At 33.9% G+C, this 15,397-nt stretch overlaps 3 protein-coding genes and 1 long non-coding RNA gene across 4 annotated transcripts; all 4 read right to left on the bottom strand.

Annotated features, from left to right (window-relative positions):
* Window positions 1-3,030: 3,030 nt before the first annotated feature.
* Window positions 3,031-4,109, bottom strand: LOC126715174 (probable calcium-binding protein CML46). Its single transcript, XM_050415648.1, has 2 exons — window positions 3,914-4,109; window positions 3,031-3,784 (listed from the first exon to the last, which is right to left on the bottom strand). The coding sequence occupies exons 1-2, from the start codon at window positions 4,062-4,064 to the stop codon at window positions 3,150-3,152; spliced, it is 786 nt and encodes a 261-aa protein (XP_050271605.1). The 5' UTR covers window positions 4,065-4,109; the 3' UTR covers window positions 3,031-3,149.
* Window positions 4,110-9,849: 5,740 nt separating this feature from the next.
* Window positions 9,850-10,338, bottom strand: LOC126715176 (uncharacterized). The gene has a single exon (XM_050415650.1). The coding sequence runs from the start codon at window positions 10,179-10,181 to the stop codon at window positions 10,020-10,022; it is 162 nt and encodes a 53-aa protein (XP_050271607.1). The 5' UTR covers window positions 10,182-10,338; the 3' UTR covers window positions 9,850-10,019.
* Window positions 10,339-11,144: 806 nt separating this feature from the next.
* On the bottom strand, window positions 11,145-13,082 carry LOC126715177 (uncharacterized). Its single transcript, XR_007651812.1, has 2 exons — window positions 12,700-13,082; window positions 11,145-12,092 (listed from the first exon to the last, which is right to left on the bottom strand). It is a non-coding gene; the product is annotated as an uncharacterized LOC126715177 (long non-coding RNA).
* A 952-nt stretch (window positions 13,083-14,034) lies between these two features.
* On the bottom strand, window positions 14,035-15,397 carry LOC126715175 (uncharacterized). The gene is made up of 3 exons (XM_050415649.1): window positions 15,012-15,397; window positions 14,822-14,883; window positions 14,035-14,704 (listed from the first exon to the last, which is right to left on the bottom strand). Exons 1-3 carry the CDS (start codon window positions 15,076-15,078, stop codon window positions 14,594-14,596), a joined length of 240 nt encoding a protein of 79 aa, XP_050271606.1. The 5' UTR covers window positions 15,079-15,397; the 3' UTR covers window positions 14,035-14,593.

Genomic DNA, 15,397 nt, shown 5'->3' with positions numbered 1-15,397 from the left:
TTCCTGCAAATCAATGAAACAGTCCACTGTTTCCAGATCATCAGCAGAAGCAGAGTATAGGGCAATGGCTATTTCAACTTGTGAGATAGTTTGGATTCTTTATTTGTTAAAGGATCTTCAGGTTAATCACAGTAGAGAAGCATTGTTGTTCTGTGACAGCCAGGCAGCTCTCCACATAGGTTCTAACCCTGTTTTCCATGAACGAATGAAGCATATAGAAATTGACTGTCATGTTGTGAGGAATAAAGTGTTGGAGAGAGTTATCAAGCTTATTCATGTTAGAACTCAGTCCCAATTAGCAGATTTGCTCACTAAGGCTTTGAGTCATAAAGAGTTTTCAGAGCTTTTATTCAAGATGAGACTCATCAACATTTATCAACCTACAGTCCATCTTGAGGGGGAGTATCAAGATCAAGGCAAGAATTTAGAGCAGAAGAAGCAAGATTCAACACGTATAGTAGAGGTTCAAGAAGCAATATCTGAAGCACTTGTAGCTTAGTAGCTGTGTTTGTATTATAGACAATATACTACCTGTAGTTTAGTATTATTTTCTTCCATTAGTGTTCACACGTGAGTAGGATGGTTAGTCACACGTGAGGGTGGTTGTTAGTTTGTTATTTTAGTTTGTTAGCTCAGCACTCTGTTTTTTGTTCCTAGCTGAACTTGATGCTGTATATAAAGGCACAAGCTAAATTAATTCAATGATAATTCAGTTTTTCCCAATTCTTTCATTTCTCATATTGAACGCGATGTCTATTTTAGTTGTGCAATTGTTGATATGTACGGGAAATGTGGTAAAACTCTGAATACAAGGGAAGTTGTTGATTGTTTGCTTAATTGAATGTGGTCTCCTGCTCCTGGAAATAAATCATGACTGCTTACTTGCAAAGTGGTTATGAAAATTGTAAACGTTAAGCCGAGTGAGTATGTATACTTTTTCTATTTCGGTGAACTCCAGTGCAGGTTTTTCTGCATCAAGACTTGGAGCTAATATTACTTTGCCAAGAAGTCAGGTTTCGAGGACAATATCATTGTTGGGAATGCTTTGGTCATTATGTATTCCAAGAGTGGCAAAATCAATGAAGCAAATAAAGAGTTCTCAGATATGATATTTCGAGATACTATTACCCGGAATGCAATGATATGTGCATAATTTTATGCAAATTATGGTAGAGGGAAGCAAATTGTAGAATCTGTCAAGCAGAAGAACCCTCATGATGTGAGGACATATATACTATCATCAAATATGTATTGCCAAGGCAGAGAAGTGGGATGGAGTCATAAAGATTAGAAAATTGATGAGAGAGAAACACCAAGAAAGAACTTGGGGTGAGCTGTGTTTAGATTAGCAATATTAACCATTACAAAAACATAAAATCTAGTCAAATATATGAGAAAGTAGGGGAATTGGTGGCTAGGATTAAAATCATTGGGGCATTCGTCAGATATTGCGGCAGTACTGCATGATGTAGAAGATGAGCTGAAGGAAGATAATCTTTAGTTACCTCAGTGAGATGCTGGCCATAGCATATGGTCTCATGAACACACCTTTGGAAGCACCCATCTGTGTAATTAAGTACCTTAGAGTGGATTATAAAAAAAACAGAGTACCTTAGAATGTGCAGTGATTGCCATAGAGCTCGAAATTACTTTTGAAGGTCACAAACAGGTTGATACTTGTTATAGATGCCAATCATTTTCAAAATGAGTGAGTTCTTGTGCAGATTGCTGGTGACACTCTGATGACTTTTTAGTCCTATGTATGATTATTATGGAACCTTGTGGTCATTCTCTCCTCGCCCCCTCCTCTGCTGAAGAATATTGCACACAGCCTATGGAGATGCATGCTTCTGGGACCTCATGTAGGTAATTAACCTAGTTATTTAAGTGGTGTGTGATATTTTGATCCTATTTCCACTTTGTTGATGGTTAGAAAGTCATTTTGAATTAGTTTTCACCTTTTGGGTTGAGGAAATCGAGCATTGGCCTCTTGAGTCATCCTGATTAGTCTGCTACAGCCTTTAGGCATGGCCAGGTGGGAACATTTAACTCTGAAATATAGGATTAGCTACAGAAAAATGGAGAGTGAGCTGAAGCTTTCAACTTTTCTGAAGTTATGAATCTGGGATTGTGCCCAGCTACTTTTCCTTTTTAAGCCAGATGAAGTAATTTCACTAACCCCTGCATCTTTGATATATAGCAGCATGTAGAAGATTTAATTTCTATCAAAGCACCACCAATGTTTGTGTACTTGCTTAAAGCAGTATCTCAACAGAGTTATAAAGAAAATTTTTTGCCTTGACGTTGAATTGTGTTTTCCAAATAACATGTTTGCCAGATAGTCTTTCTGCGTTATCTGGTAGGACTACAAATTTGCTACAGTTGCTGGCTCGACTTGAACTCCACGGTTTGAAGAGAAAAGTTCGGAGTTGTTAGTACTCAATACCTTTTTTTTGGTGGTCTATTTTAGTAAACTTCACCATAGGGAAACCATTTCAGTTAATAAGAACTACGGGAGATAGAAATTATTTCTAAATTGATATACTTCTCATCAGGCAGGAGTTACAGGATAAATAAATAAATAAAATTATGGGGTGAAGTAATTACTAAAGGTGCTTTAGTGTGTCATGTCAAGGATTGGTCTCATTTTGAGTAAATCAAAATTATCACTTCTTGTTAGATAAGTTTTTTAAGTTGATATTAAGTTGAGGAGTGTTTTGGTGTCCTGATGACAAGAACCCTTTGCCCAAGTAATATATTGCGATTTTGAGTTCGGGAATCAACCTCTACCTCTTCAAGATTGGAGCTAAAGCTCCTTACAAATCACCGTGTCCATGTTCTACATAAATTTTTGTGTACTGAATATGAGCTTTTATTAAGTTGAAAAGAATGGCTGTAATGTTTGATTTAGTACATGAGTACCTTTTAAGATCTAAATTATAATAATGATAATAGTTACAATAGAAATCCATATTGGAATTACACACGAAAAAGAAAAGAAAAGAATTACATAATATTGATCTATGGAAGTGAAAAATTGAGTATGTTTGATATATTAAATTATTGTCTCCAAAGGGTAAAACGTAGATACAGTCCTTTACGTATAATAGTACCTTACGTATAATAATACTGTATCTAAATTTTGCCATTCAACTTAGAGATTTCTCCATGAATTTTACAAATCCAATGAAATCTATCCTTACATCTCCGTTTTCATTGAATGCCCCGATCATTTTCTCACAGTTATGTAGCTCTTCTCCTTCCTTTAAGCCTAAATTACGGAGAACTCTCTGCAATTCCCTTGCATCAATGAACCCATCTCTGTTCTCATCAAACACATCAAAAGCTTCCTTCACCTCCTCCAAGCTTGGCTCCTTCTCATCAAACAGCCCTGAAAGCTCCTTGGAACTGAACCTCTGCTGAGGGTCTTCACCTTCTGGGCTGCAACAAATTCCCAAACTTTCCATGATCGTTTCAACATCTACTCTGCTCAAGCTTTCATCATCTTTCTTTTCACTTGAGCAAGCAACAAAAGCCTGTTGCTCGCTAAAATCAAAATCTGAATTCTCCTCCTCAGGCGAATCGTTTGAGTTACCAAAGTTAAGTCGGGATAGGAGAAAACACCAAAACCTTGACAAAAACTTCTTGTGTGTGTTGTCCCCAAAAATTGTGAACGAAAGTACTTCAACCCATAAACACATCAGGCAAGAGGAGCTGCTCGATGATGGCTCTATACAGTTATGGATCAAAGGCATAATCGTCATAGATATTCTCAAGTCTCTACCTAGTGTCAAGAATGAAACGTTATTCGGCAAAGTATAGAAGGAAAAGATGAAAGAATTATTTGCAACTTAATTTGCAGGCAAGTGATGTTGAGGAATGGTGTAGGAGATGCTATATATAATATACGAACCTTTTGGATTGAGTCTTGTATTTGAAGACATCATCAAAATAGTCAGATATGAAATTAAAGAGGGAAGGTGCTTGTGTGGTTCTGCAAGTCTTTTTAGGTGAGGTTGGAATGAGAATGAAAAATTGTTTAAGAAATGGTCATTTGGAGGCATGTCATGGTGGGAACTTTCTTCTCTACTCCCACTTATTAGGGAATTTTTGTTGTTGGAAGCATTTGAAATTTAAAAAAAAAAAAAAAATGTGGATCAGGCTGGCCTGCTTTTCTTTGTCTTTATTTATTACTTTATAGGATTTGCAAGGAATCTGCCTGTTTTCCCAAGCTTTGGTTGACTGCACTGATCATGAAGGGAGAAGGAAATTGTAGTGAAGTTCCCTGGAAGTGGCCTCATAGAGTTTGTGGGCGGCTTATTGTCTTTGTTTTCCATGTAGTAGTTTTGATTTTAATGACATACATTAATTTTCCACGAAATAGTTGACCGGTTTCTCTAAAATAGATAGTGACTTTCGTTGACAAGGCTTGAGAATGTATCTGCATTATCTCTGTTATAGTGTATGTATCCACCCTGAGGTCATTATAGACCTATGGAAAGTGACTTGATTATGAAATTGTCACAGTAATTTCCTCAGTGAATGCTTGGAAAAGTAGTAATGATACTTGTAGCCTGGAATTTGGAATTACTAGAACAATTTCTTTTTCGTTCCATGCACGGCACGCGTGAGAAGGGAAACAAGGGAAATTCTGACTTCATAGTCATGCCCACATGGTAAGCATCTGTGATTCATACCATGTCCTGGGTCTGGGTCTAGGTCAGGCCTGGACCTTAGCTGAATTTGCTAACCTTTCTCCACGTTTTACAATCTCTCAAGTTATTGAAGTACACGTTCAACGTACGTATCAGTAAGTTCTTGGACCACACCAACAAAAATGTAACAACATTTTCATGACAAAATAAAATAAAATAAAATAGAAATTTTATCAGAACCTATTACAATTCAAAATAATAGTATCGTGAAAATGTTGTGAAATTCTACTATGGTACCGTTTGGGTATCAATTATTGCATCCACGTTTGGATGCAAAACGCGTTTCAGGCCTTTTTCTTTTTTTTTTTTTTTTTTTTTTTTTTTTTTTTTTTTTTTAAACCAGCGCCTATTACATTGTTCATGAGACATGAACATTGCAAATAGGGATATCTACAGTAACCCTTTGGTGAGCAGTAAATTTTTATTTTATTTTATTTTATTTTCAGTTTTCAGCAAAATAAGCGGTATCCAAACTCAACCTATATTTTTAGACTTTCTTGCTTGCAAATAGTATGACAGTGAAATGAAAAATATAAGATTAGAATTCTTCTTGTGGTGTCTCTTCAGCTCTTTAAAAGTCCCAGTTTTTCCACATCTATGCTCTAAATTTTAAAACTATAAAATGACTAAATTATTATATCATGGTTGGAATAAGTTAAAACTTGCCTATCACACATGATCGAATCAACTACAACAACTCAAGATTAAATAATTTTTTACTAAATTATGTTCGGTCTACTCTAATTAACTTTTGATTGGTTTTCTTTAAAGGTTACTTTTGTAAGCGCTGAGAATTTTTGACATGCTTTGGTTGATTAATTTTTTTGAATGGATTATTAAATCTTAGATATTTCATTCCGTCTCTGTTCAAGTTCATGGATAAGGATAACCAAATCACCCCAAATGTTCACAGTTCACTAATCATACAGGTTTAATGCAACCTTTGTTGGGTACTTGGGTTCCTCATAAGTCTAGTTAAGTAACTTTTAATTCACTATTACTATTATTCAATAATATTGTTCAATAATTGAGAGAAACATAAGTACATAACCCTTATTTTCATAAATAAATAAAAAGTACATAACCCTTATCTAATATAAGATAAGTGATGTTAATTTGGGTGAATAAATTTATTAATATTATTATTTACTATTTATTGCAGGGTCATGCTAACGGGTGCCCTTAGGGCAATAGTTAACAATCCATTTTAGAAAAATTTTGACATCACTTTTATGAGAAATTGAAAAAACTGTCAAAACATTAATTGCTTTTTTTCTTTTCCCATAAAAACTTTTTTTAAATGAATTATTAACCATTACCTTAAGAGCATTCGTTAGCATTTTTTTATATATAATTAAAAAAAAAATTGCAATTCTATTCCCCACAAATTAATGACAAGTAATATTATAATAGAATGGAAGTTCTATATTTTTTTTGGAACTTTTGACAAACTCTGTTTTCTCCAAACTTGCATCTTAGGGGTCGTTTGGTATGGCATTTCAAGCAACACTTTTCAGTTTTTAAACAATATTATACGTATTTCTACACACTTTTTCACTCACACATATTTCTAAAAAATATAAACAACGTTACTAGAATAACGTTACCAAACGAGAAGTCTCAAAATTGTAAAGAGTACAAATTGTTGCCTACTAGTTGAAACTATCAAGAATTCACCTATCGCAACTTCTGTTAGGCAAAAACAATTCAACATTAAACAAATACTAATTAAATTAGATTTAATGTTTTCTGAGAAAATTCAAATAGAATTGCATTTACTCTTTCTACAAATTCTTTGATTTGACCTTTTATATGTTTCTATGCCTCTCTATTGGTTGTTGGAAATCAGTTTTAATCTTCTACTATGGTTTCAATTTGTACGCAACTTTAGTTTGTCAAGATTTTATTCACATATAATTATAAAAAAGTTGTAAAAAAAATTAATTACTTTTTTCTTTTTTTTATAAAAAAGTTTTTAAAAATATTACTAAACTAATGCTCTCTTTAAGCATCTATTAACTTTTCTTTACTCAATTAGTAAAAAGAAAGTAATACTTGGTTTTAGTTACTAAGAGAAAAATTCATTATTTTCACACTTCAATAATGTTATAGTAAAATATCTAATTAACGAGTATTTTTAGGACATTTGTAAATATATTAATTAAAAAAAATTGATATGACTTCAATACAAAATATTAAAAAAATTATAATAAAAAAAATTAATTATTTTTTTATCCTCCTATAAAAAAATTTTAAAATATTTTATAAAATAATTGAAATTAAACATCCAATAACTTTTTCCAATGATAAAATACATGATTCATTTGACTTCTTTATAGTTGGAAGCAATTAATGCTTGTGGGTGGATGAGTTGGACCGCTCCTTCCGCAAGTTCACGTGCTCATTTGTGAATGGCATGTGCTTTGTGACCTTGTTGTCTGTAGCCAATCGGTTTGTTAGGCACTCTACAAGATCATTTGTATTGGACAATGGATTTGGGCCTTTCGTTTTGGAATTTGGTTTGCAATAAAAGGACTTATTACGGAAGATCCATGGACTTAACGTCTTGATCTCACTTGTCCACGAATTTGGGCCTTTAAGGCCCGGATATGAAGTCTGCAGAAAAAGAGTCGTAAACATTTCCTTTTTTTTTTTTTTTTTTTTTTTTTTTTTTTTTTTTTTTTTTCTATTAACCCATTATATATATTTATAAAACTATTTATGTGTATTATTTAAACAAATTACATAATTCATTTAAAAAAATTATGCGATTAAAACTACATATTAATGATCTTTTTAATTACCACAATATAATAGTTTGGAGAAAGATAGTTGTAAACTAGTTAGGATGCTTTGCAAATTGCAACCATGTAGGGCTCTCTCTTTCACTATATCTTAAAACTGTTCCAATAGATGCCCTTTATGCAGAGCAGCAGAGTTTCTAAGTTTTGAAATTACTCATAGCCTTATGGTCTATTTGGATTGAAGAAGAGGAAGGGAGAGTAAAATTAGTCTATTTTCAGCCAACTCTACTCTACTCTACTCTCCCTCCTTCCTCCCTCCATCCAAGCGGCAAAAATAAAATCATTGAAATTTCTTCTTCTCTCAGTAAAAATTATTAGTCAAAATTTTACCTTATTATGAAGGTTCACATTAAAAAAAAGAAGGGGAAATTACATTTTACCACCCTAAACTATACCCTATGTTACACTTACCACCCTAAACTATGTGAATGCACACTTACCACCCTAAACTATTATCTCTCGCACACTTTGCACCCCACCGTTAACTTACCTGTTAACTTTGATGGAAATTAGGCTCATGTGTAAGTCACATGACTTTTGAGTGCATTGCATCCAATTAAAAGACAGAATTGCCCAAGTCTCTTAAAACATCCAATTAAAAGACCCTCACGTGATATTCTCAGTTCCTCTCAAACTCAGTCTGTCACTTCCACTCGGTGTCTAGCTTCTTCTTCCTCCCACTGTTGCTTTCATCAACTACAGAGATTCCGGTCTTCCCAATTAAAAAAAAATTACGACATTTTCATGGCTGTCGTTAGCGAAATTTTCCCACTTTGCCCATCATCGTTTGGCAACATATACCACTTTTTTAAATTTTAATATTTTTCAGGTCAGTGAATGTGAATTACTCTGTACTCATGTCTTTCTTCCTCGTCCTCTTCTTTCTCCTATATGTCGTCTAGTTTAATTTTTGTGTATGCTTTTATCGCTACTTAGTTTGAAAGCTTGAACTTTTACAATTAATTGGCTTAGATTTTTAAAATCAAAATTGATATTTATCCGGGTTTTAATTAATTTATGTACTTGGGTGTTGTAAGTGCTTGTTAAAGCTCTGTTTACCTCTATGGGAAAATACCCAAAAATGCTTTCAATGAAAAACTAGGTTTAATTAGACTGTTTAAGGAAGAAAAATAGTAATTCATGGTGTGGAGAGGCATTTGTGTTTGTAAGAATTAAAAGGGAAAGGGAAAGAAAGTGCTTTTAGAATATGCTCAAGAAAACCCAGTCTTGAATTCTTTGGTATTTTCTTTGTTCCTTGGAAAATTAATCAGTTTTTTCGCTTTTTCTTGGACGCAGAAGACAAAAAATTCAAAAGGAGAGCTAAAATTTAGAGAAAGTGGATGTTTGCAACAAATTAAATGGAAGTTAGGCTTTTTGTTTTTTTATTAATCTTTGCATTTGGAGTTGTTGGAACTTGGAAAGAGATATAGTTATTGTACAGTGAAGAAAGTAGTATTAAATGACTTTATCCTTGAGGTGTTCATTCATTTTTTTAATTGTAAATATTAATACCTTTTTTGGTTGATGAGAAGTTCATCTGTAGTTGATGAAAGCAAGAGACTTGGACCAGGGGAGCTAAGCGAGAAACAAAGAGACTAGAGTGTGGGGAAGAAGATGCGTAGCAGTGAGGACCATATAGGTTTGTAAGATACCAGTTAATAAGCGGCAATTTGGTCTTTTGATTATTGCAACTCTCACATGACTTGCACATGAGTCTAAATTCTGTCTAAATTAACAGTTAACTAAACAGTAGGGTGCAAAGTGTGTAAGAGATAATAGTTTAGGGTGGTAAGTGTACATCCACATAGTTTAGGGTGGTAAGTGTAACATGAAGTATAGTTTAGGGTGATAAAGTGTAATTATCCCAAAAAAAAAAAAGAAAAAAAAAAAAAAAAAAAAAGGAGAGGCCCCTTTTTATTTCCAAATGGAATATTCTCTAAGTGATAGGTGGATACAACACGGTACTAGACTTAATCTAGTAGCAACACGCCAACACGGCATGTTATACAATTTTTCTGCTTTGCTGCCATCTCTTCTACACTCATCCAAACCAAACTGCTACAAGAACCCACTTAAAGCACTAGCTTAACTTCAAGGTCCAAATAAATTAGCCTCTAAGAAATGTATCTGTCAGATATTCTTTTCATTGACATTTTGTAAATGATTCTTAATTTCGGTATTAAAAAAAGAAAAAAAAAAATTCCTGAGCCTTTTCAATTTTGCATTAAAAGAAATTAAACTACTGCCACCAACACTTGGATCTGAATTAAATTCTTGATATTTCAACAAAACAAGAGCCACAATGGATAAGAGAGCAATGAAGAAACCACTTGAATCTAAAGCATATGCAAAGATTGAAACATATTGAGTTATTGACAGAGGAAGAAGAGGAAGCTAATACATTAAAAGCAAATTACCAGACTACATTAAATCTCCAAAATAGCTTCACCAATTCAAATCATGGGAATACATTGAAATTTAAGAGGGAACAACACTTAGATTAAAGAGATATGAAACCTTCTCTGACAATCAAGGCAAACATGAGGACAATGAGGCCAACTGTGACACACTGAGTGGGAGAGATGAGAGTCTGTGAATAAGAAGACAAGGTGATGGCTGCACCTACTACTCCAATCACCAAAGCTCTCAAGTTCTGGGTCATTATTTGGCTCTTCACTTATTATTTCCCCTTTCCCTTGTGGTTGAATAGAAAAATAAGAAGAGACTTGTTTCTCCTTTTGTTGATTGAAGATTGATGAAAGATTGGAACTTTGCTATATGTCCCTTCAGACAAAGCTAAAGCCAATCACTAGTCAACGGTCAACCCTTATGTTTTGATGTGCCACTTGCCACTTGCCTTCATGTATATTCCAAAAAAAAATTATATGAAAATAAAAACCTATAATAATGATTATAAAACTTACAATAGAGAAAACTGAAAGTTTGATTGAAAGCCTGAACTACTGTTGGCTGACTGAAACCATGAATACAAATGACTGAAAGTTTGAATAATTTTTGAAACTATTTTACAATAGAAATGGCAAAGTATCTAAAGGCTAGAGGGTTCTCTTATAGGGTTCTCTTATTTTGAACTCTAGATGGCTAAGAAAATCGAATGCCTTTGAACAAAGACTAAATTTTCAATTTATAGACTTGAGAAGCTTTAGATTTCCTGAAGATACCTCTATAATTGGAAGAGACATCTATTTTTACTGTAGGAGCTGAGTCTGCAAGGTACGAGTGGAATCTGCTTTTATTGTTAAAGTTGATGACAAGTCTGCAAGGCAAGTAACTGCCGCATGCAGTTTTGCTTGTGACGTGTGAGTTTATTGAAAAAACCTGTGTGTGTACTTGTCCCACATCGGGCAAGTGTGTGTGTGTGTGTTTCCTTATAACTCGCTCCGCGCAAGTAACTGCCACATGCAGTTTTGCTTGTGGCGTGTGAGTTTATTGAAAAAAAAAACTCTGCAAGGTATGATGGCACTATCCATGAATAGTACTTTGTTGGTGTACTATTAGCTAGATTCGTCAATTTACTTCAACCTTCGTCCTACGAGATTTTGCACAATGCTCTTTGATAAGTTCAATTACCAAAAATAAGCTTATATAGGGCAAGCATGTGTCATCTTGACAAAAATATTTCGCCTTTAAAAATGTTTCACATAAAATTAAGAAAATGTATTAAGTATTCTCGAAATACAGCTGAATGATAGGCCAAACCATCAGAGCTTTCCACAATCATATGCTCCAATTCCCTCACAGGCCCTTGCATCAAACAGGTTTGGTGTATCTTCTCCCACTTTTAACAATGTTCCTCATTACAAGATTAGTAGGCAAGCCGTAACTGATCAGCAGGAATTGGGAGGAAATTGGATGTTGCAGCCAATTTGTTTGAAATATCATCACCATGCTCCACATTTAAGCCACTCATCCTGCACCAGCATTCTGGATGCCTGGCACCATTCCTTGCAATAAGAACAAGCTGTTCCTTTGAGAATAAGTCTTTGGTTGCAATATCCACTAAAATCATATCTCAAAGAGAGCCTGAAGTTCCTGATAAGGCTCGATAATATAATGATAGCCAAGAGTCGGAATGCTTTTAGTCAATCTAACAACATTCACCATATACGTCCGAAGACTCTTTGGCATTTGTTTGTTATTGCAGTATAAATTATTATGGTCACATCCAGATAGAATCTTCACCATTTGCTGGCCATAGCAAGGATTCAAAAAATCCATATATAGGACTCAGCCAAAATGCCTGAGAGCTGAGGCTTAAAGGAAACAAGGTTCCATTACAAAACCATTCTGCAAAGGACAGAGTCACATGGTGATTGATCAGAGAGCATAAACAAGGGCTCCAAAGAATGTTTACGGCGAGGACACAAAGGTGAATAAGGCTGAACAGTTTAGGCCTAGAGTGGACTTTCAAACACGCGCAAAATTGACAAATTCCATTTAGATTCTCCATTTGTTCTCTTAGAAGAATTTCTTGGCCTCAACGTATCAATTAAAAGCAGACTTTTCAAAGTCAAGGTAGACTAGACATCCAACGTTGACAGCTCTTCATCACCTTCGACAAAGATTATACAAACATATCCTTTATGACAAATTTAAAGTACTTGAATTCAAATTTAACATAGTTATGGGCACGTCTGGGTAAATGTACAGATAATAGAATCTAATTTGGGGAGAAAGAGACCGAGAGACCACACAGTGACACCAACTCTGTCCACTATACCCTCCTCCTAAATGCTCAGAGTGGCTTTCAAGAATTTGAATTTCATTATATTTTTATAGGTGCTCTTTATGGCATGTGAATCTTGTTAATGACTAATTAGCATTAAGAACAAAGTATTTTGAGATGATCCTATTACAAACCTTACACTTATATGATCATTATTCATTAACATGGATTTCCAGTTTTTTTTTTTTTTTTTTGATCAGGGATTTCTAGTTTATTAAGTTATCAGAATTTCAAAATGGTCCAAATCATAAAAGCAAATAATTCAACATTTTAACCGCTAATAGGGAGAAAACATATTATCCATAAGTTGTGCACCTATAGTGATTGTGCATAAAAGTTGAACTTAGAATTATACATATCTAGAGATCCTGCAAAGCAGCTCTAATTAAAAACTTGATCAATTGATTGATGAGGGAGTTAAAAAAAATTGTACCTCACTGTTTGCTAATTTTTCTTCTCTCTCTCTCTCTCTCTCCCCTTTTTGTTCAAGTCTCACAAATGGGGGGCGGGATGCCATTAAGCCAGGAGGCCATTGATTTGTTCCTTACTTCCTTGTTTACACTTGCATAGTTGCATGCACGTGAAACATAATTAAGGAGTCACTTTAGCTCAATATTTTGCAAAATAAACCTCGTGGGAGGAACTCCACCAAGTCAAATAATTTTATATCGTCTATCACCTGGAGGGCATTATATAATGGATTATTCATGGAACCTTGAATGTTCTATCTGGTGATGGATGACATGTGAAGGCAAAAATACTTCAAAATCCGTACATATATAAGTGTTGTTTTATATATATATATATATATATATATATATATATAGAATTCATGGAACCTTGAATGTTCTATCCGGTGATGGATGACATGTGAAGGCAAAAATACTTCAAAATCCGTACATATATAAGTGTTGTTTTATATATATACATACATATATATATATATATATATAGAATTAACTTTTCCTTACCCATAATCAACCCATATAAGATCAAATTCTTTCTTAACAAAAAAGAAGAAGATCAAATTAGACTTTTGCTAATGCAATGAAGCACAAATTAGATAGAGAAAAATAGTAGTAACAAAACTATTGTCAAAGGCTATCACACAAGGGAAATTGATCTCCAAAAGCATCTGTATAATATATGCTATAAGCAAGGGAAGGAATAAAAAATATGCATACTAATTTTTTAGCAACCCCTATAAGTATATAATAATAATTGTTTTTTTTTTTTTTTGACTTAATAATAATTGTTTTAATGTTGTATTTAGTTAGTTAGTTATAATTTCAAACATATTAATCATATTTAACACATGTTAGAATTATTAATGCACATTGGGAATAATAGAACCATTAGAATAAGGTTATGTGGGCCAATAAAATAGTTTTATGGTTATATAAATGCCTAGTTTTTCTCTCTTCTAGTATTTCTTTATAGATCGATGGTAACTATCTCGAATTAAGTCAATTTCTCTATAATTACCATACATTTTCCTAAAATTCCTGCCCATCCCAATTAGAAATCACTAGGTTTCTAACACAATTAATCTAGTTCATGAGTCAAACTCAAAACTCATTTGAGAAAGTTAGGCTAGCTTATATATGCCAACTTCGATTACTGAACAAAGTAGGGCAACACTGGTTAAAAAAGTCTTCAACCCTTAAAGAATTAAACTTTGTACATGACACAAACCGAGTCCATAACCTATCATATCATTGAAGAAAAAGTTTGTTATTCTGGACTTCTATGCTTGGATAGTTGGATATAACAATAAGGAAGAGCAGCATCACCAATACTGTTTTATTGCACAAAGTCTGAATTCTGAAGACAACTGATTATAAAGAACCCAAATTTTCAGCATCACCCTATTTACAAATTCAGCATCACCGAAGTAACATAAACAATTCTATTCATCTCACAAACTTAACTTACAAAGGTTTCTCAAAAAAAAAAAAACAGAAAAAAAAAAAATTAGGGCTGATTGGCAGGCAAGCTCAAGCTCAAACTCACATTTTAACATTTTAAACAATATTACAAACATTTCTTCAAACTTTAGGGTGTTTGGTAGAGTAATTTGAGAATTGTTGTTTAGAATTTTTTGAAATACGTGTGAGTGAAAAACTGTGTGAAAATGCGTGTAATATTGTTTAAAATGTGAAAATGTAAGTTTGAACTCACTCACCAAACAGGCCTTCACCCACATCTATTTTAAAAAACTACAAACAACATTACTCAAACTTCACTACCAACCAATCCCTTAAAAACCAAAAAAACAAAAAAGAAAGTGAGAAACTCTTTATTCATTAATTCGTTGATAACCTCGCTTAGGCATGCGGAGGAGGGCTGAGATTGTAACCGGCTTTCGGGTTAGTGTTTGGCCCCGGATCTGAATAATCCATCACTTCTGCAATCTCCCTTGATTTTCCTATAGTTTCCTGGACAACAAATAAACATTTACTCAATGTTCACTAAAGAAAAATAAAATAATTATTGAGTGAAACAACTATACAACTATTACTCTATGAAAAAGAGGAGGGGAAAAAGTAACTAACCTCTCCTTCAACAGTGGAACTATCTTCATGCTCAACCGTCTCCATCACTTTTCTACCGAATCCTTAAAATTGACAATGAAAAGTTAAGGAAAAAGGAACCAAGAGACAAGACAAAAAATCAAACAGAAAATACTCCTAGGAAAAATGAAAAGCACAAAAAACTAATGCTATAGAAACATTGTAGTAGTACCATGAGAGAAGAACAGAACCAGAAGTGATGAAACAAGAAGAATCCTGTGAAAACAGGACCGACCCATTATTTCTTGCACGATTCTTGGAAATGGGTAGCTCCCAGATTTCTGAATCCAAGCTTTGGATTTGGGTGTTGGTGTTGGTGTTGGTTCAGTAACCAGAGAAAAGGCAGCTTTTTTGGAGTTTCCTAGGGAACTGGTACGGCTTCAGATCCAATGAGAGGCTTTAATTGCGAAAATTAGTCCTTATTTAACAACACTGACAATTTGGCTGCACAGATAAGTAAAAAGCTTAAGAAGTCAGAGAACCCATAATTAACGAGCATAAACTCAGAACAGCTATACATAGACCCTTTATGTACTCAGCCTTTCGAATACGGTAACT

Source organism: Quercus robur, chromosome 2, assembly GCF_932294415.1.
Source record: "Quercus robur chromosome 2, dhQueRobu3.1, whole genome shotgun sequence".
Classification (NCBI taxonomy): Eukaryota; Viridiplantae; Streptophyta; class Magnoliopsida; order Fagales; family Fagaceae; genus Quercus; species Quercus robur.
Note: the sequence above shows the minus strand (reverse complement) of the source record. Positions and strands in the feature narration are given on the sequence as shown.